The sequence below is a fragment of the Salminus brasiliensis genome, chromosome 18 (assembly GCF_030463535.1).
Source record: "Salminus brasiliensis chromosome 18, fSalBra1.hap2, whole genome shotgun sequence".
NCBI lineage: Eukaryota > Metazoa > Chordata > Actinopteri > Characiformes > Bryconidae > Salminus > Salminus brasiliensis.
The window spans coordinates 13980490-14002359 of record NC_132895.1 but is presented as its reverse complement, the minus strand read 5'-3'; the positions used below and the strand labels follow the sequence as shown (position 1 = coordinate 14002359).

The 21870-nt window shown below is 37.9% G+C and overlaps 3 protein-coding genes across 3 annotated transcripts; all 3 read right to left on the bottom strand.

Annotated features, from left to right (window-relative positions):
• Nucleotides 1-899: 899 nt before the first annotated feature.
• On the bottom strand, nt 900-1841 carry LOC140539744 (olfactory receptor 4B13-like). The gene has a single exon (XM_072662503.1). The coding sequence runs from the start codon at nt 1839-1841 to the stop codon at nt 900-902; it is 942 nt and encodes a 313-aa protein (XP_072518604.1).
• Nucleotides 1842-5918: 4077 nt separating this feature from the next.
• On the bottom strand, nt 5919-6884 carry LOC140539743 (olfactory receptor 52D1-like). Its single transcript, XM_072662502.1, has one exon. The coding sequence runs from the start codon at nt 6861-6863 to the stop codon at nt 5919-5921; it is 945 nt and encodes a 314-aa protein (XP_072518603.1). The 5' UTR covers nt 6864-6884.
• A 6850-nt stretch (nt 6885-13734) lies between these two features.
• Nucleotides 13735-14655, bottom strand: LOC140539433 (olfactory receptor 6E1-like). Its single transcript, XM_072662143.1, has one exon. The coding sequence runs from the start codon at nt 14653-14655 to the stop codon at nt 13735-13737; it is 921 nt and encodes a 306-aa protein (XP_072518244.1).
• Between the last annotated feature and the right edge of the window lie 7215 nt (nt 14656-21870).

Here is a 21870-nt window from a genome sequence, read left to right as displayed (position 1 = left end):
ATAGACAAATTTAGGATAAAATTCAGTGGTTCCATATAGTTCATTTATGCAGAGATTACAAATAAAGAGATACATTGGCTCGTGCAGAGATTTCTCTAACAGAATGGTAAAAAATTAACATCAGATTTACAAAAAGGATTAAGAGACAAACAGAACACTTCTTTTTAGTGTGAAAAAGAAATGGCAATATTGCAAAGTGCCAAATGCTTAATTGTCCCAACATTTAAAAAAAAAGTTACAAGAATCCAAATTGAAAATAAAATTTAATATTTCAAAAAACAACATTTCAAAGGCACAACATAACATTTAAAACCACTGTTTTCCATTTTAATTTTAACATGCCATCCAAAGATTTTTCAGATTTGGGGTTGTAAAGACATTTCTCACAAAACAAAAGACAAAGCTCATTATATATATATATATATATATATATATATATATATATATATATATATATATATATATATATTCAAACAGGGAAAAATTAATATTAAGCATTGTTAAAGAAAAATTGGAAGACAAGTATTTTCAAACTGAACAACTATTTATTTCATCAAGTCTAAGTTGAAAATATACAACTTTACAGTAAAAAGCTTGTATGTAACATTTTGTCATTTGTTGGCTGTTCAGAATTGTTGAGCTCCTTTCATTAATGCTTGGAGATGAACACAATGAAGAGGCAATATAAAAATATAGCTTCTTGGCTATGCAGTACCTCATTGCATTCTTTCACAAATGAATTGAGATAAATGTTCTCATTACATTTTTGGGAGTCACAGTGCAGACTCAGCATGTACATGTACACACACGTTAATGATTTGGAGGAACAGCAATAAATACATTTAATGTTTTTAAAAAGGCAGAATTTTATATAAAAACTAACAAATTGAACGTCAACTTTACTGTGCAAAAATTCTTTTTTTTCTCATTTTAAATTTATTACACTTTTGAAAAAGTCTCTTACGCACCTCTGCCAGCTTGAAGCCATACATGAGAGGGTTAAAAATAGGAGGGATGACAAAAATCTCTACTTGGAAAAAATTACGCAGATGCTCTGGAAAGTCCTTTGATCCATAGCGACTGAACATTAAGTCAAAGAGCACTGTGATAGTAAAGTTCATCAGAGACAGCAAATGTGGTCCACATGTCTGCATGAATTTCTTTTTGTTGTCCGCAGAATTTCTGCAAGCAACAATCAATTGTTGATATGATAGCAAAACAATCACAGCATGTGCCAGAAAGACACAAATGACAATAAACCCATATACATTGTTGGCTGTGCCTGGTGTGCAGGACAGCTTGACAACAGACCAGTTGTCACAGTAAAGTTTGTCTATTTCTAATCCACATAATTGCAGATGGCTGGTAGTAATAATATTTGGCAACCCTACAATAAACGGAAATGCCCAAGAGTATAGCAGAGCTTTAGCCACTGTGTGAGTGCCTATAATTTTGTGATATTCTAATGGCCTACAAATTGCTACATATCTGTCATAAGCCATTATAACTAAAGTTGTATACTCACACATAATGGATGTGTAAATCACAAATATCTGTGTATAACACCCCACAGATGATGTCATATGTAAAGGTGATAATAAGTCATAGACAAATTTAGGATAAAATCCTGTGGTTCCATATAGTTCATTTAGGCAGAGATTACATATAAAGATATACATAGGCTCATGCAGAGATTTCTCTAACAGAATAGTAAAAATCAACATCAGATTTACAAGAACGATTAAGAGATAAACAAAGAGAGACAGAACAGCAAATGGGTATCTTGGTCTTAAATCCTTCATCCCAGACAGGACAAATATAATATGTGAATTATTTTCCATTTTAAGCAAAAATCAGGTTTCACAACAGCCCTCAGTATGATGTTAAAACAAATAAAACATTTTTACATTTCTTGTGGATTTTAGATTGCATTACCAGCAGCATCAGCACAGCACATTCTTAAAGTATTAATCAAATCAGAATTTAAATGACCTATAGTGATTATAAATAATGCATTTATCCAATCATTCTGTAATTCTCTTCAAAAAGTTTATATATTTTTTCTGCTAAATTTAGAAGAAACCATATAAACATACAGGTGCATCAAATTCAGCTTTACTAAATGTAAGCCACATTGTCAAATCCAAAACAAAAAGCAAGTACAGAAGTATAATTTAACTTTACATTAGCATGCCTGTCGGTGTCTCTGCTGTAACAGTAAATGCACCTCCTGCATACTGCACCTCAGTGTTTATATCGTGTCAGTACAGTGAGTCCCGCTAGTGACTTCACTTCTCAGGTCACGTCATTCATATGAGTATGAGGAGATGGTGGAGCCACAATTCGACCAACGTCCAGGCAAACTGAAATATCAACATCAACATTTAGGCCTGTCATTGATTGGTAAAACAGAGGTTGTCTTTATATTCAAATCAAGTTTGTTGTGTTTGGTAGTCACTACTGCACCATGAATGCATTTATAGTCATGTAAAAAAAAATGAAAATCATGAAAATCTTGTTTTTAACATATTTAAACACATTTATATTTACGGTGATCTTCACACACATAATGAAGTATTTAAAATCATTTGTAAAATTAATTAATTAGAATTAATTCATTAAAAATGCATTTTTATAATGAGGAAAAAGTTAAGACACCCCTACATTTATTAGTACAAAACATTTATTAAACTTTAATTAGGAGGCCTCAGAGACATTCAGCAAATATATGCAAATGATTGCCAGTTTGGCAACAGATGTTACTGAGTTGTTTAAAAACCCTTTTCCTCCAACAATTATAGAAAAAGATTTGGGTCAGATTTCCGCATCAGATTCAAAACTGCCCACATCAGATTCAAAACCCTGACGCTGGCCTACAAAGCCAAGAACGGACCAGCCCCTCCGTACTTGATGGCAATGGTCAAAAGCCAATCCGCACCAAGAGCCCTTCAAGCTTCAAGTACGGCTCGGCTCGACCCGCCATCCCTTAAAATCCGCGGAAGACAAGCATCCAGGCTTTTTTCTGTCCTGGCACTGAAGTGGTAGAACGAACTTCCCCTGGGTGTCCGAACGGCAGAGTCGCTCGCTGTCTTCAAACACAGATTGAAGACCCAGCTCTTCCGAGAATACTTGGGCTAATAGCAGAATATTATGGTCTCCTTATTGACTTGTGTTTAGTAGTGTCTAAACTTAGAGGTATCTTTGAATTTTATCCTATTCAAACTAGTTGAGTTTATTCTTGGGTAAATAGCAAAGCCCTTTTGTAAGTCGCTCTGGATAAGAGCGTCTGCTAAATGCCCTAAATGTAATGAAATGTAATGTAAATACATATTTCAAGTTGCAGAGCATAAGTAAAAGCAGGGAATCTGGAAGATGTTCAGTGCATAAAGGGCAAGGGTGCAAGCCTAAGCTGAATGCAATTTAAAGCTTTACTGTGACAAAAAAGAAGCCTTATGTTTACCATGTCCAGAACAGACATCAGCATCTCTGGGATGGATCATTACACAGTGGACATGTACTGTGGTCAGACAAATCAGTTATTTCAGGTCTCTTTGGAAGAAAGGGTCACTGTGTGTGACCAAATGAAAACAAAACAAAACATGAAGACGGATAATAGCAGCAATTCCAACAATTCCAGTGTGTGTAGAGCACATACTGTTACACATTAGTTTGAAATACGTTACGAGAATCAAATGAAAATTTATTTTGAAAAAACTAAAACGATTTTTTACATGTGGTACAAAATCAGAAGTAGATGCTTAAAGATGTTGTTTTAAGGTAACACATTCCTGTCCTTTTTTTAAACTTTCCCAAAGATTTAAGCTGCCTAAAAGTATTTTTTAGATATATTTTTATATGAAGAGCTACACATGAAGCTTCTTCCCTAGTTTACCCCTGTTGTCACCAATTGATACATTGCTGAGTTGAGCCAAATAGCCATGGCACAATATCTATTAGCTCCATAAGTCCTCAGATGTTGAAATATTTTAGGGGTCTCATGGCAGCAGGATCTAGCTATGGATTTCTCAGATGCTGAGTAGAAGGACATTCTTCATCAGGTTCATTTATCATTGCTATGTACAAGACATGCAGTTTAAAATAGTCCACAGGACGTACTTCACTCTGAAATACCTAGAATATTTTAGACTTTTTTTGTAATATACTTTAAGGACTTACTGTTTGGGGTCCCAATATCTGATTGAAGAGACACTTGATCTATTTCTTTACAAACTATTATATGATTTTCTGAGACTGTACTGGCATTTTGCCAGGTCCTCACTGAGTCAGGGATACAAACCCTAGTCAGTTTGTTGATGATGTCAGTTCAGCAAAGAACAGCTCCTATCTGACCTAACCCAGATAAAACTGCTTGTTGTATGTGGGCTGAGCTCTTGTGGTCGGTCCAGACCAGGAATGGGTGTTTTGCCCCCTCCAGTCAGTGCCTCCACTCCTTGAACACGAGCTTAACCTCCCGTAACCCACAGTAGCCCATGTTGTACCTCTGTTCCACAGGCGTCAGACAACAAGAGAAGTAGGCACAGGGATACCGTTTTTGATAGGCTCCTGAGTTCTGGGACAAAGCTGCACCCACGCCTACCTCAATTGCGTCCACCTTTGCAATGAATGAAAAATCAGCATTGGGGAATTGGAGAAAAGGAGCCATGGTGACACAGTGCTTCAGCATGCAAAATGCTTGCTGGACCCCAGTGGACCAGCAGAACTGTCTACCTTCCACAATGGGGCTGCCACTGTGCTAAAGTTCCTGAGGAATCTTTAATAGAAATTAAGAAAGTGTTGAAACAGATGCCCCAAGGTGGGTCTAGGCCTGTTTTCTATGGCCTGTATCTTGGCAGGAAAAAATAAAGTGGGAGACAACGAAACCCAAAAAGGATGTGGTTTGTGCGTGGAAGAGCAACTTTGCCAGCTAACGTTGGAGGACAATAGGTGCATTCATCAACCTGAACGACATAATGAGATATTCATAGTGCCCTAGGGGGGGGATGAACACTTTCTTCAATTCATCCTTAGCCCTAAAAGCTGAGGATATAAGGGCCAATGGATACTGGCCATTCACAGTTATTTTGTTTAAGACATATTTAGTCCACCATCTTTTTGCCCAACAAAGAAAAAACCCTCCCCAGCCAGGAAAGTAGATGAAACCTAGATCTAGGACCTCTTCTACATACTTCTCCATTGAGGTTCAGGGCCTGAGAGGGATAATAAGTAGCTCATACGGGGACAGGTGCCTGGGAGAAGGTTTATAGCCATGTCATACTGTTGGTCGGGAGGCAGATGTTGTGCCTTGTGTTTCCTGAATACCTCCAAAATATCTTCCTGTATTCTTAGGGAACTCAAGACAATTTGGGACTGTCAGAATCATGCCAGCCTCAGCCAAACCCCAAGACAGTACAGAGCGAGTCAGCCAGGTCTAAATTTGCTGTACCAGCTCAATCAGAGTGTTGAGAAAGGCATGAGGATTCCTATGGATCAACTCATTCTTGTATTTTTCACTGAGATCATGGTGAAATGCTGCAGTCCCCTGTGTCAAGTGGCCTGTCAGGCCCTGAAGCTGGGAGAGGATTTGTTGGAGAGCCTGCCCACATTGATCAATGGTTACCTCCTGACTAGTCACTAACCAAACTTTCTGTCCATTGCAGGGTTTTTCAGTAAGGGGCCCACCCAATTTGGAGATATGAACCCAAGTCAGTTTGGTAAGAATACACTCTACCACACTTTAGTGGCAGTGGACCCATGTGCAGAACAGGTAGATCTCAGAGCAGGGTAAACCGCTCTGGAAAAAAAAAAACTCAGAGGAAGATAAAGAATACAACATTACACTAAAAAGCTTGTATGTAACGTTTTGACATTTGTTAGCTGCTCAGAATTGTTGAGCTCCTTTTATTAGTGCTTTGAGATAATTAATGTCTTCTAATCTTACATTTTTTACACTTCTGAAAAAGTCTCTTACGCACCTCTGTCAGCTTGAGGCCGTACATGAGAGGGTTAAAAATAGGAGGGATGACAAGAATCTCTACTTGGAAAAAATTACGCAGGTGCTCTGGAAAGTCCTTTGATCCATAGCGACTGAACATTAAGTCAAAAAGCACTGCGATAGTAAAGTTCATCAGGGACAGCAAATGTGGTCCACATGTCTGCATGAATTTCTTTTTGTTGTCAGCAGAATTTCTGCAAGCAACAATCAATTGTTGATATGATAGCAAAACAATCACAGCATGTGCCATAAACACACAAATCACAATAAACCCATATATATTGTTGGCTGTACCTGGTGAGCAGGACAGCTTGACAACAGACCAGTTGTCACAGTAAAGTTTGTCTATTTCTAATCCACATAAGGGCAGATGGCTGGTAGTAATAATATTTGGCAACCCTACAATAAACGGAAATGCCCAAGAGTATAGCAGAGCTTTAGCCACTGTGTGAGTGCCTATAATTTTGTGATATTCTAATGGCCTACAAATTGCTACATATCTGTCATAAGCCATTATAACTAAAGTTGTATACTCACACATATAAGATGAGTATATAATAATTGACTGTGTTATACATCCTATATACGAGATCACATGAGAAGATGAAAATAGGTCATAAAGAAATTTAGGATAAAATCCTGTAGCTCCGTATAGTTCATTAAAACACAAATTACAAATAAACAGATACATTGGTTCATGCAGTGACTTGTTTAACACAATGGTACATATGAGCACAATGTTTAAAAGAATAATAAGGAGGTAAACCAACAACGATATAAAAATAAAAATAGATTTTGGTTCTAAGTTCTTCATTCCAGATAAAGTAAACATGAAATTGTATAATGTCCTATTATCATACACTGATGTCATTGTTGAAGTTTGAGGGAAAAACATGTACAAATACATTGTAAATAAAAGACTGGCTTCGTTTCTATGTAGACTAAACATGTTTTTTTGCAAATTTAAACAAGTTATTTAATACATAAACATGACAGAAATGTTTCCCTAAATAAAGAAATCAATTAGAAATTCAACAGAAAGAAAAAATATGTGATCCTGTTATTGTCAAATCAACAATTAAAAAAAAAATCACAAAATAATAGTTAATGTACAACGTTTAGAAGCAAAATATTGGTGATTTTGGTGTATTTTTATACCCGGGTTGTAAAAAATAGTCCATAACAAAACCTATGTTCTGAGAACAGACTTCCTATGTACAGGGGACAGTATCAGTACATGTCCAATTTCTGTTTATCACCACAGATTTTATATGCTTACTATGGGGTCCCATGCCAGTGACACATGATCCTGCTTGCCCATGTGTCAGATGCCCATGTGTAAACCCATGATCTGAAGAGTTGACTAAATACATAAGTAGGTGCTTTATACATATTATAAACTTTAGTGATTTTCATCTACAGAAGAGCAAATAAATGAATCCTTTATCAATTTCATTTTGATATGTAAATATGAAGGCCATGAGCGGTTTATACTTTATTTGTGTAGGACACTTTCATGTGTTCTATCCAAAAGAGTGAAACCATGGAAAGGCAATCTTCATTACTTTATGTGTTGTGCTTTCAAAGAAACACTCTTCTCCATCTACCATTTTTCTTATTATTGAATAACAGTCTAGATGTTTTCTCACATTTAACCATGACATCTTAAAACCATTTGGCTCTTTGCCTGGTTAAAAGGTTCTTTGCATAAGTTAAAGACCTTCTGTATATGGTTTTGTATAGAATGTTTAAAAGCGATATTCTGTAAATTGTGTGTAATTCGGGGATTTAGCGACCTCTCTGGTAAGAACAGAATTTAAAACATGTCTTGTGATGTGGCTTCCTTTCAGACTGCATGAATCTGATGATTGCAAGTTTACATTAATTCATTCAGTGGAGTATTTCAGAGAGGAGTATTCAGAGATCTCAATGAGAGCTCAATCAAATCTTAGTGAAGGGAATGTTTTAGAGGATGTAAGACAATTATGTAAGGTTGCCATTCTTACCAGCATAATAATTGTATTTAACTTTTAAACAATTTAAATATACACGTGTCTATAGCAAAAACATGTATATGTCTGTGTTGACGTGCATCTCTGCTGGAGTAAAAGTTGAAGTAGGCAATTGTTCATGAACTCACCAGTGTTAAAAACAATTTTGAGCTCATACTTTACTTTTGGAGCTCTGCACTAGAACTACATGCTAATAAGATGTGAATATGTTGGAGTAGATAAGAGAATAGGTGAAGTAGGTGATGACTGTGATTTTGCCTGGTTATATTCTCACTAAATTCTTGAAAACAAGTAGTCAGTAATTCTGCCTAGTAGAAAAAAAGAAACAGAAAAATTACTTTAGTGTTGTGTGTTGAACATTAATTGCATTTCCTTCTTCATAAAGGTTCTCTCAGATGATTTACTATACAAAGTACACTGTAGCTTTTTTATATGGTAAATCATGGTTTAATTCTTAGTGTCTTTCCTGTATAATCATTAACATAACAAAATGCACTTGGGATGATATATGTGGTACATGTTTGCCAAAATTTCCTTCTACTCTCTAGTGACACTCTGCAGGCACGAATTAGCCTTATGTAAGATATAATGACAAAAACTGCAAAGCCAAAATATATAAAAATTATAAAACTGCACTGTAAATAACAAAGGTCTGCTTTAACTACTTAAGTCTTGTATCCAATGGCCTTTGTCTATGGATTATAGCTAAATGTTTTGTGTATGTCAGAGGGGAATCCATAGGGCCTTTTAGGCCTAATGATTTATCAGATCTAAAAGAGGCAAGGTCTATTGTATCCATTTTCTGCAAGAACTGCAGTCATAGTTATGTCATTTTAATTCCCAAATATCCAGTCTGTTTTTTTTTTGCATTTAGTAAGAAATCTGTAGTAGAAATCTGCTTTGCTGGCTGTTTTTCTGGTAATTTAATCATTTAATCATTATCTTAGTATAACATTTCTGCGGTCAAATCTAAATCTATGGCTGTTGTACCAAAATGTTTGAGGTACGCTGCATGTGCAGAGAGACTTTATTAGGGCTAAAACAAAACTCATCATCAGGACAGGCAGAGGTCTGGAAACAGGCAGGCAAATCCATAACTGAAGTAACAGAAAGCAGAGGGTCAAAACCAGAATAAACAACAAAGTAACACAAACACCTCAAAGATTAGTTGTAAAACATTGACTTCACAAAGAACACTTCAAACAGAGATGCCAAAGAGGAGTCCTAATTATTCCAATCATGAACAGCACCTGTGTGATGAAGATGAGCCATCACACAGGTAGAAGGGCAGACAACCTGGGACCCGGCACAGGAAATGAAGACCTGGGACCTGGCACGGGAACAGATGCTGTAGACAACCCAGCTGGCTTGCCAGCCTGCTCTGGGGCACTTGACGGTGCCAGCTGGTTTGCAGGACTCCTCAGGGAACCCCCACCCCCCAAAAAAATATATACGTATATATCTTGGAAAACCTTCTCTGTGGCTAAAACTGACTCAAGGAGGTCCCAGAACTGGCTAAAGGTCCCCAAAAAATGTGAGTAGCCTAGCTATGACCGCCCAGTCCAAGGCAGGCCCCCGCAGAAGTAGGACAATAAAACCTACTTTGTCCTTCTGGAATGACAGAAAGCACAGGCTCTCACCTCTAAAGACTCCCCACTGCTCCAGTTTGCCATGGAAAAAGTAACAGGTAGTGAGAAGACATATTGGGAATTGGGAATCATTGGGAATGATGTCCCTTGCTGCAAGTCATCTGGAACATAAAGGTTGAGGAAAGCTGCATGTGCAGAGGGACTTGATTAGGGCTAAAGCAAAACTCATTGTTAGGCAGAGGTCCAGAAACAGGCAGGTACTACACAGAAAAAGCAATAATCCAAGTAACAGCACAAAGCAGAGGGTCAAAACCAGAGTAAATAACAAAGTAACACAAACACATGAAAACATGAACAGCACCTGTGTACTATAGATGAGCCTCAGGTGAGGGACAGAGCTTAGCCCTTGCGCATTGCAGCGCATGAACTGTGCATGAGCTTCCCACTGAGGCCAGCAGAGGTAGACATTATAGCTAGTCCCATGAGGCTGAAGTTTGCAACACTACATTAAGAAGGAATTTCAGTTCCCCATTCCATTTTGCAGATGATAGACTCACTCTGGGTGGACCAAAACATACAGCCAGAACATTCCTGTGAAAGCAGAAGGGCAACAACAAAAATAAACAAATTTAGTTTGTCAGAAGATGATGTTGAAGATGAAAACACCCATTCTAGCCATTCAGGTTGTAATGTCTCTGGAGTTTTGTTTCTGCAGCTTTTGTGACAGTCAATGTTACTCTTTCAGACTCTCAGTCTCCATGTTCTCAGTAGCTCTGGCAGTTGCCAGTATGTCTGTATCAACAGCATTAGCAGTGCCACAGCTGCTCAGGTAATCAGCCAATGGTGCGTGATCCTCTTTCAGAGGCTGTGCATGTGATATAAGTACATAAAGACATGTGACATGACTAGAAAACCCCAGTGAAAACCTACAAGACCACTCTGTTTTTAGAATGTATATACACACATGGACAAAATTGTTGGTACCCCTAGATTAATAAAAGAAAAACCCACAATGGTCACAGAAATAACTTGAATCTGACAAAAGTAATAATAAATAGAAATGAACAAATGAAAATCTGACATTGATTTTGAACCATGCTTCAACAGAATTATTACAAAAAAATAAACTCATGAAACAGGTCTGGACAGAATATGGTACCCATAACTGATGGTACCCATAACTTAATATTTTGTTGCACAACCTTTTGAGGCAATCACTGCAATCAAACAATTCCTGTAACTGTCAATGAGACTTCTGCACCTCTCAGCAGATATTTTGGCCCACCCCTCATGAGCAAACTACTCCAGTTGTCTCAGGTTTTAAGGGTGCCTTTTCCAGACGGCATGTTTCAGCTCCTTCCAAAGATGCTCAATAGGATTTAGGTCAGGGCTCATAGAAGGCCACTTCAGAATAGTCCAATGTTTTCCTCTTAGCCATTCTTGGGTGTTTTTCGCTGTGTGTTTTGGGTCATTATCCTGTTGCAAGACCCATGACCTGCGACAAGCTTTCTGACACTGGGCAGCACATTTCTCTCTAGAATCCCTTGATAGTCTTGAGATTTCATTGTACCCTGCACAGATCCAAGACCCTGTGCCAGATGTGGCAAAGCAGCCCCAGAACATAACAGAGCCTCCCCCATGTTTCACAGTAGGGACAGTGTTCTTTTCTTGATATGCTTAATTTTTCTGTCTGTGAACATAGAGCTGTTGTGCCTTGGCAAAAAGTTCCATTTTTGTCTCATCTGTCCATAGGACATTCTCACAGAAGCTTTGGGGCTTGTCAACATGTAGTTGTTCAAATTCCAGTCTGTTTTTTTTTGTTTGTTTGTTTTCAACAATGGTGTCCTCCTTGGTCGTCTCCCATGAAGTCCACTTAGGCTCAAACAATGATGGATGGTGCGATCTGACACTGATGTGCCTTGAGCTTGAAGTTTTAATCTCTTTAGAAGTTTTTCTGGGCTCTTATGTTACCATTCATATTATCCGTCTCTTTGATTTGTCATCAATTTTCCTCCTGTGGCCACATCCAGGGAGGTTTGCTACAGTCCCATGGATCTTAAATTTCTGAATAATATGTGCAACTGTAGTCACAGGAAGCTGCTTGGAGATGGTCTTATAACCTTTACCTTTTACATGCTTGTCTACAACTCTTTCCTTCTCTTTCTCCTCTGGTCCATGTTGAGTGTGGTACACACCATGTCACCAAACAGCACAGTGACTACCTGTGGCTCTATATATAGGCCCACTGACTGATTACAAGATTGTGCACCTGTGATGCTAATTAGTTGACACACCTTGATGTCCCTTTGGTAACATTGTTTTCAGGGGTACCATCATTTGGTTCAAAATCAATGTCAGATTTTCATTTATTAATTTTCATAGAAGTTTTATGTATTATTACTTTTGTCAGATTCAAGTTGTTTCTGTAACCACCGTGGGTTTTTCTTTCATTAACAGAGGGGTGCCAACAATTTTTTCCACGTGTGTATTAGGCATAGCAGGGATGGTCCCTGCAACAGACTGATACTATTTATTACAAATATTTTGTCTCCTCTTCAATCAGGAATACATCTGCTTTAAGCAAACAAAAAGCTCAGCTTTTGTCTCATGATGACCTGTAGCCCACTGACTAATCTATAATGACTTGCATCTTAGCTGGATTGAAGTAGGCAATTGTTCATGAACATGAACATCACTGTATTTTGAGTGCATGGTTCCCTGTACTTTTTGGCCTTCTCTATGATATGATACTGATGACTGCAGAGCTTAGAGAGATGTTAAAGATGTCTGTAAAAACATCTGTCAGCTGTTCGGCACATTCTCTGAGCACTCTGCTAGGAAAGCTGTCTGGTCCAGGGTTTTTTTCGTGGGTTTACTCTGAGCAGAGTTTTCCTCATGTCATGACTTTGTTGTGATGACTTTGGAGACAGTAACATCGTCAATGCACTTGCTGATGTAGCCAGTCACTGACTCTGTATACTCCTCTAGGTTGATGGAATCATTAGTTGTTGCTGCTTCTCAGAACATCTCACAATCAGTGTGCTCAAAACCGTCCTGAAAAGCAGAGACGGCACCTTCCTGTCTGTTTTTGCACATCTGATGAGAGGTCTGTATGCTGGGATGAGCATTACAGAGACGTGATCAGAGAAGCCAAAGGTCTTTGTATACACCATGTCCAATACGTTAGCCCCCCGCTTTGCAAAATTTACATACTGGTGAAATTTAGGGAGCAGCAGTTTGAGATTTGTGTGATTGAAATTTTCAGAAACAATAAACTTGTGTACCATTTCTTTAGTGGCGGGGATAGGGATGTCCATTCTGCAGACTGCCTTATTAATTGTCATCAGGTCCACAAAGATCCTGATATCCAAACTTGGCTGAATTACCTGCAAGCTTTTATTCACATATTTACTGAATGAAAATTAAGTTTAACATGTCCTGTGTACAGGTTGTTCTGAAATAACACAGGCATAACAAAATAGTTTGTTATGATTTGTTAAAATCTGAATGCAGATTCAGCAACTTTGTTAGGGGGATGAACTTTGTAAGTATAATTCGAAGTCTGGGATGGCTTTCCTATGTTTGGTGCATGGAGCCGGGCCCCCTTATTGGTGTGGTGAGTGATGGAAGAAGGGTGGAGATGGATGGAGTGGGTGCGAAGTTGTTTTGTTGAACTGAGAAGCAGGGGTAAGAGGAGTTTGGGGCCTAGTCCTTCTCCTAAATTTAAGTTATGCACTGTTATGCACACAAAACTTGCACTGTATTACACCTCTAATTTTTATTTATTTTATTTCATTATTTGTGTGTGTGTGTGTTTGTGTGACTGAAAGGTGGTGGGAATGAACTTAACACACAAACAATATATATACAACATGTTTCAGTGATATATGATAATATTTTTTTAGTAATGATGATGTTGCAATGCTGTTAATTAGTATATTACATGAATTAGATCAGTGTCAGTACATTCAGACAAAAATATAATTAAGACTGCTCTGTTCATCAGCAATGAACAAATGACAGTTTAGCATAGTTTTTTATATGATTAATCATGGTTAAATTCTTAGTGTCTTTCCTGTATAATCATTAACACAACAAAATGCACTTATTGTTAAGTCAACATTGTTTTAAATTACTTACTCTAATGTTTACCCCAAAAAAAGCGCTGTACTTGATGGCGAATCTCCTTAAGTTTTAAGCCATAAATAAGAGGAATGAAAAGAGGAGGTACAACCACCATTTCCAATGCAAGGAAATTGCGCACATTCTGAGGGACATTATTTGAGCCATATCTACTGTACATGGTGTCAAAAAATGAAGCAGCCGCAAAATTAACCATGGATAACAAATGTGGCACACATGTTTGCCAAAATTTCTTTCTGCTCTCTAGTGACACTCTGCAGGCACGAATTAGTCTTACATAGGATACAATGACAAAAACTGCAAAGCCAAAATATATAAAAATAACAATAAATCCATACACATTACTAGATAAACTGGATGCACAAGACAGCTTTACAATTGACCAGTTGTCACAGTATAGCTTGTCAATAAAAGATCCACAGGATGGCTTCCAATTTGACAATATTAGTGCAATAATCATAGAAACAACAGGCAAAGACCAGGAGAACAGAATAAGTTTAGCACATACATATTTTGTCAGAATGGAGTGATAATCTAATGGTCTGCAAATGGCTACGTACCTGTCATAAGCCATCACAGTTAAGGTTGTGTACTCACACAAAACTGCACTGTAAATAACAAAAGTCTGCAGGGCACACATATAAGATGAGATCACATAAGAGCCTTCCAGCAAATCAGATAAGAATTTAGGATAAAATCCTGCAGCTCCAAATATCCCATTTATGCACAAATTACAAATAAAGATGTACATTGGCTTATGAAGCACTCTCACCATGATGATTACAGTGCATAGAGAAATGTTAACAGACATAATTAGCATATAGAGGAACAATATGCATGTGAAATATACATATCTGGTTGTTGATGAGTCTTTGGGACCTAAAAGGGTGTATACCACAGAATAGGACCAATTATTCATCCAGATCTTAAAACTCTTTTAAATCTTTAAAGCTGCTAAAGTGAAAGACATTCCTGCAATGGCATTTCACACCAAAAAAATACCACATATAACATAATTATAAATTATGAACAGTAAATCATTCCAAACATTCCAACACAGATCTATAGTTGACAGAAGACACATTCTCGAATAGCAAGCTATAAAGAAGCGTCCTCCTTTATATAGATAGATTTGTCTTCAAGGTATCTCATTGGTGTTTTACTAAAAACCCTCAGGGAGTAACATTAACTTTGACTACTCAAGTTTTGTATCCAGTGGCCTTTTTCAATGGATTCTAGCTGGATGTTTCGTGTATGTATTTGAGTGTTTTTTTCCCCAAGTGGTGTCTAAGCAGACACAGCCAAGCTACTCACCCCATGATTTTTGTGAGCCCAGTTTAAATCTGCTTTGCTGGCTATTCTTCTGGTAATTTAATAATTAAATCACATGTTAGTAACCTTTATATCTTAGTACACCATTTCTGCAATCAAATCTAATTTTTTATTTTAGTTGTCAGCTTCTAACTGGAATTTTCTGCTTTACATCAAATGATGCAGAAATCTTGCTGCAGCACGATTTTTAGAAGGAATTTTAATTTCATGCAGCACAATGTTATTGATATACACTTCTTGTATAGATTTTCCATTCCATTCTGCAGATGGCATACTCACTTTAGGTGGACCAATACATACAGCCAGAAAAATAAGGATGACTAATTTCTGTTTGCTAACTGTCAGTAGATATTGAAGATGAAAACAGTCATATCCTCCTCCAGCCTAGCCATGAGAAAATGTGAAATGACATTTAAGTCAGCAACCACAAACTGACAAACTATTTTTGAGCTCATACTCTTTACTTCTGAAGTTCTTCAGTAGAACTACAAGCTAATAATAAGTGAAAATGTGGAGTAGAGTAGATGATGACTATTGCCTGGTTACATTCTCACTAAATTCTTTTTAATGACAATAAGTTGTCAGTAATTCTTCCTAGTACAAAATAGAATTAAACAGAGTAATTACTTTTATGTTATGTTTTAAAATATTAAAAGAATAAAAGGTTCTTTCAGTTTATTTACCATAGAAAGTACACTTTGTTTTTTTTATATATGTTTAATTCTGGTTTAATTCTCACATAATCGTAAGTTCTATTCTGCAGATGGCAGACTCACTCTAGATAGATCAAACATGCATACAGCCAGAATTTACTTGTGAAATGATAAGAGAGACTGCAAAACTTTTGATATTGAAGATGAAAACACACATTCTTGCCATTTCATTTAAGATGACGCCAAGCATGGGTGTCGTGTGCAAGCTCTCTCTGTTCTAGTTTTCTGTTATTTGTGTGTTTGTATGTTACTTCTATTGCACTGAATGTTGCTAGAATCTTCATTTACAACTGACAAACACTTTTGGAAATCGGATCAATGTCCACTTGCTGCAAACTGGACTTCGAGTTTTACAACTCAGATCCTTTGTAAACACATAAGGAGCACCATTCATTTGGGCCGCCCTCTTCTATTGGCAAACGCACAGTCCCTGGTCAACAAACTGAGCGAACTTTAGGCACAATTCTCTTTTTAATGGGAGACAAGGGCCTGCTGTATTAACTGCCTTATAGAGCCCTGAATATCAGCCAAAGTTACAGACCATGCCATTGAGCCGGACAGAACAAAGAACCTCTCCGGGAAAAGCAAAGGTGGTGGTGTATGTTTTTTGATCAACAATGCTTGGGGTGGTCAGAGAAATGTACACTTTGTTGAGTATTTTTACTCCCCAAACCAGGAATATCTCATCAGGTTGTGCAGGCCAGTGTGGTTGCCAAGAGAGATCTTAGGGGTCATTGTTGCTGCCATAATCCTAAGCCCCACAGACTGACACAGACCTGGTGCTTGGGAAACTGTACAAGGCAATCAACAAGCAGGAAATAGCACCAGATGGTATAGCCGGCAGAACGTTTAAACATGTGCCAGTCAACTAGCTGGTGTCTTTACAGACATCTTCAACATCTTCTCATTCTCAGAGATGCCAGCATGCTTCAAACTGGCCACCATTGTCCCTGTTCCAAAGACAGCCAGCATTACCTCCTTAAATGATTGGTCCCCAATTGCTTTAACCCTATCTTAAGCATCATAAGCATACCTCATCTGCTCCTCACTACTTGCCACCCTGGACCCACTGCAATTTGCATACAGGTGGAACAAATCCACAGATTATGCTATTGCCCTGACTCTGCATGCTGCTTTCTCCCACCTGGACAATAAGAACATGTATGTGAGAATACTGTTTGTGGATTACAGTTCAGCATTCAACACCATCATTCCACCAAGGCTTAACATCAAGCCCTGGGATCTGGGTCTGAACAGCTCTCTATGCAGCTGGATCCTGAACTTCCTGATGGGACGACAGCAGGTGGTAAGAATGGGCAGCATCACATACCCCTCACTGACCCTCAACACCGGAGCCCCCCAGGGATGTATGCTCAGTCCGCTCCTGTATTCCCTGTACACCTACACACTTTGGTGGGACCAGCAGTCATTTTTAATGGGCAAACTGCCACTGTTGGGCCTTTGAGCAAGGCCCTTTACCCTCTCTGCTCCCCGGCCACTGGAGTTGGCTGCCCACCGCTCTGGGTGTGTGTGTGTGTGGCCCTCACTGTCCCTACTTCACTAGAGTGTGTGTGTGTGTGTGTTCACTACCATAGATGGGTAAAATGCAGAGGACACATTTCACTGTACATAGTACAGTGACAAATACATGCAAGTTTACCATCAATGGGACCACTGTAATGAGGGTCAGCAGCTTTAAGTTTCTTGGTGTTCACATTAATGAGGAACTTACATGTACAGAACACACCACACGGGTGGCGAAGGGCCTACAGTGCCTCTTCTACCTCAGATGGCTAAGGAGGTAAACCTGTACATTTAAACTGTTTTAAACCAGTGCAATAATGAGAGAAATAGAGAGTATATATATATATATATATGTATATATACTGTATATATACTGTATATATAGTGTGTGTATAGTGTGTATAATGTGTGTATAGCATACGTTAATGTGTAAATATTCAGTATTTTTCTATTCTAATTTGAGATCTATGGAGCTAACAGACCTCTAACAGACCCCCTCTAGCCACAATTGCAATGGGAGACAAAGGAAGTCATTATTGTTCAGCTGAGGCCTTCTTATTTCCTTGGCTCATCTACCTTTGCACCTAGCCTTCTTCCACCAACCAGGTTACAGTGGAGTACACTGTGCAAGAGATTGCAGTAGGGTTGATAGACATACATTGCACAATGTCTTTGAAAAAAGTGCAGGAAACAACTTTGTCTTGGGTCATTAAGTACTATTTACTATTAAGTACTATTGACAGAAATTTATGGAAGCACAACAAGAGGAAGAAGGTATTAGGAGTACTGTTACAGAGACAACAAGTATCTCCCTTGGTACCTTAATCTGAATAAGACTCATATTGGGTGTATAGCAAATGGCCACTGCAGGGAGAAAGTGGACAAGAGCATTTGACCATTACCTGGGGTCTGAATGAATTTTAACAGTAGCTGTTTAGACTCTGCAATGCACCGGCTACCTTTCAGTGACTTATGCATTTTTAATCCCTGATGGTATACTTGAAGCATATAATAATGTCACTCTCTTAATTAAAAAAAAAACACATCTAAAGCAAATGTTAAGATACAGGAAATGACACAGCTTCCAAATGTTATTTTAGATCTACATATGTGTAGATCATTCCTCATAATAACTTGACATGTCCAAGCTGCCAAATCAGCATGTCATTACAACAAAGGTCAAGAATTTCTAGACATTATAGTTAATGGTCATATTAGTCATAATAATCAGTTATCCTGATTAGTTCAAATATTGCATGTGACCAGTTTAAACATTCTGCCATCAGCTGGAAATGTAGGAAACTCAATGTATTTCATAAGATTTGTCATATGAACAGAGTGAATGTACTATATTTAATTTTCAAAATAAAAATTGTTGCCAGCATTTTTGTGCTGCATTGAAATTGGTCTGGTGACATTTTAATGCTAAGTTTATACCACTGTCAGTGATATTATAAGTGGAAGAGATTGGGAATGATAGCAACTCAGCCATGAAGTGGTAGGGCATGTAAAATGACAGAATGGGGTCAACGGATGCGTAGAGGTTTCTAACTTTCTGCAGAGTTAATTGCTACAGATCTCCAAACTTTATGTGGCCTTCAGATTAGCTTAAGAACGGTTTGTAGAGAGCTTCATGTAATGGGTTACCATGGCCAAGCAGCTGCATCCAAGCCTTACGCCGCCACTGGACTCCACTGGACGGCAGTGGAGACGTGTTCTCTGGAGCGACAAATCATGCTTCTCCATCTTGTCAAAATTGAACGGTACTTAAATGATTGCATTATGCAAAGTGTAAAGTTTGGTGGAGGGGGGATTATGGTGTGAGGTTGTTTTCGGGAGTTAAGTTTGGCCCCTTAGTTCCAGTAAAAGGAACTTTTAATACTTTCAAAGTTTTCTATACTAAAGTGGGGAAAATAAGTATTTGATGCACTGCCGATTTTGCAGGTTTTTCCACCTACAAAGAATGGAGAGGTCTGTAATTTTTATCATGTATAATTTTTATGGTATGATTTTTAAATAATTAATTTGCATTTTATTTTATTGAAAAAGTATTTGATCACTTACCAACCAGCAAGAATACTGGCTCTCAGACATATTAGTTGTTCTCCTATTTTGCACTTATTACCTGTATTAATCGCGCCTGTTTAAACTCGTTACCTGTATAAAAGACACCTGTTCACACACTCAGTCACACTGTCTAAAGACACCAAGGACAAAATTGTAGACCTATTAGAAAATGGAAGAAACACAAGATAAATCTTACTTGGACTTGGGGCTCCATGCAAGATCTCACTTTGTGTGGTAAGGATGATTCTGAGAAATGTCAGGAATCAGCCCAGAACTACACAGGAGGACCTGGTCAATGACCTGAAGAGAGCTGGATGTATTTAATTATTTTTTAAATGTTTTTATTTTTTTAAATAGAAAAATTAGCAAAGCTCTGGAAGTGGTGTGTGTGTGTATGTGTGTGTGTGTGTGTGTGTGTGTGGGGGGGGGGGGTCTTGCATTTCCATTCCCAAGGAGGCAATTTAAAGTAACCACTGAGGGCCCTTGAGTATGAAGTCAACAGATTGAGCCCTCCGTGGACAGTAACAGGAGGCTGGAGGATGGTATCAGACTATGGCCATAATGATCTCCCACAAGAATTTCAGATAATGCAACAGTGTTGGATATTTGTCCTCTTGACCTACATTCACTTGGTTCATTTGGTAAAGCCATCAGAAGGTCACTGTTAACTGTAAGGTTATTTGCCAAGTTCAAATCTCCAGACTTTTGAACTCCACATTCTATGAGGTTTAATGAAGTGCTGCAGGACAGCAAGCAAGTTATTTCCACAAGCAATGTCTGCTAACATTAGCATCACAAGAAGACTTTCTGGAAGTTGTCAGAAAGTCTGCATGATCCTCCCTGTGACAAGATGAAAGCCCTGTAAAGCCCTGTCAATTGTCCATATGCACTGTCTGAATGAAATAGACTATAAGAATATAAGAATTGTCTTCTCTTAGAAACTGTCCATCTGTCCCTTAGTTTGTACATCCCTTTGTTTGTACATCAGTTAATTATTAACATTTACCAAACTTCTGCTGCTCTAAAATAACAAACCAGAATTTAGAAATTTTCACAATGTGAACTTGTTTTGGCACTCCATGCCAATAACATGGGAATCCTCAGGGATCAGTTTTAGGCCCACTGCTTTTTAGCATGTATATTAACAACCTACCTGAGAGATATCCTGGCATTGATTTCCAAATGTACACTGACAAAACTCTTATTTACACATCTCCCAGAACAACTACTAAGGCTGCTGAACAGCTTACTGAATCATTACATGCAATATCAGAAAAAAAACTAAAAAACTGGTAAAAAACTGTTTTAATTTGTTTAATTTGTCTATATGTAAGTGCAGTGAAAATGAAACATTAACGGTAAAGTAAAAAAAAAAATTAATCAGAGAGGGTGATAACATTAAGTATTTAGGAATTATTTTAGATTAACATTTGACATTATAAAAATAGGCAGTGGTGGCTCAGCGGTTAGAGCGCCGGGATATCGATAACAGGGTTGTGGGTTCGATTCCCGGGCTCGGCAAGCTGCCACTGTTGGGCCCTTGAGCAAGGCCCTTTACCCTCTCTGCTCCCCGGGCGCTGGAGTTGGCTGCCCACCGCTCTGGGTGTGTGTGTGTACTCACTGCCCCTAACACGTGTGTGTGTGTGAGTGTGTGTTCACTACCAGATGGGTTAAATGCGGAGGACACATTTCGCTGTACAGTCCACACTGTACAGTGACGAATACGTGCACCTTTATCCTTTTATCCTTTTAAGAGAATAACATCTGCAAAAACGTAGATTCCATAGAACAAACTGATCCTTTAGTATCGCTCATCTCTTTATGCATGCCGTGATATTCTCACGTTCATGAAATTGTATCATATCCTGGTCACAAGACTCACAATCAATTATAAGACTTAACATATCTCTATGTAACCAAACAATATACATTTTGGACAAAAGCCCAATGGGGTGGCATCATTGCTACATCTTGTATAAAAATAATATGCTGAGCTTTGAAAGCTTTATAAGCTATTCCAACAACAGTGCTCTAATAGAGTTATTACACAGGCCTCAACAAAAGGTAATTGTTGTTTCACAATATGTAAAACCTCATTTGGACAATACAGCATTTTCTGTTAGAGAAGCAATGCTTTGGAACTGTTTACTCATTGGGTTAAAAATGCAATTCAATAGTATGGCTTGCAATAGAGTTATTATGGCTGAAAAAGGAAAAAACATTTCTCTCACATTTTTTCCTGTCTGTAACAGAATTGACAATTAGATTTTACTACATATATTTTTTATTACATTTATTTATTTATTAATAATTATTAATTATTATTAATAATTATTGTGAAGTCATACCCCAAAAAACTCTTGTTGTGAGGCAGAAATGGGTATGTGACATTAAATGTTTTTTTAGCTTACAAAATTGAACAGTCCAATATTTAATCTGAAGATTTCTCTAAAATTGTCATCACTGTAAGCTGGAAAAGCAAAGCATTTTTATCTTTA

Excerpts from the sequence above, each read along its gene's own strand:
- LOC140539744 (XM_072662503.1), bottom strand. The coding sequence starts at position 1,841 with ATGGAAAATAATTCACATATTATATTTGTCCTGTCTGGGATGAAGGAT.
- LOC140539743 (XM_072662502.1), bottom strand. The coding sequence starts at position 6,863 with ATGACATCAGTGTATGATAATAGGACATTATACAATTTCATGTTTACT.
- LOC140539433 (XM_072662143.1), bottom strand. The coding sequence starts at position 14,655 with ATGAATAATTGGTCCTATTCTGTGGTATACACCCTTTTAGGTCCCAAA.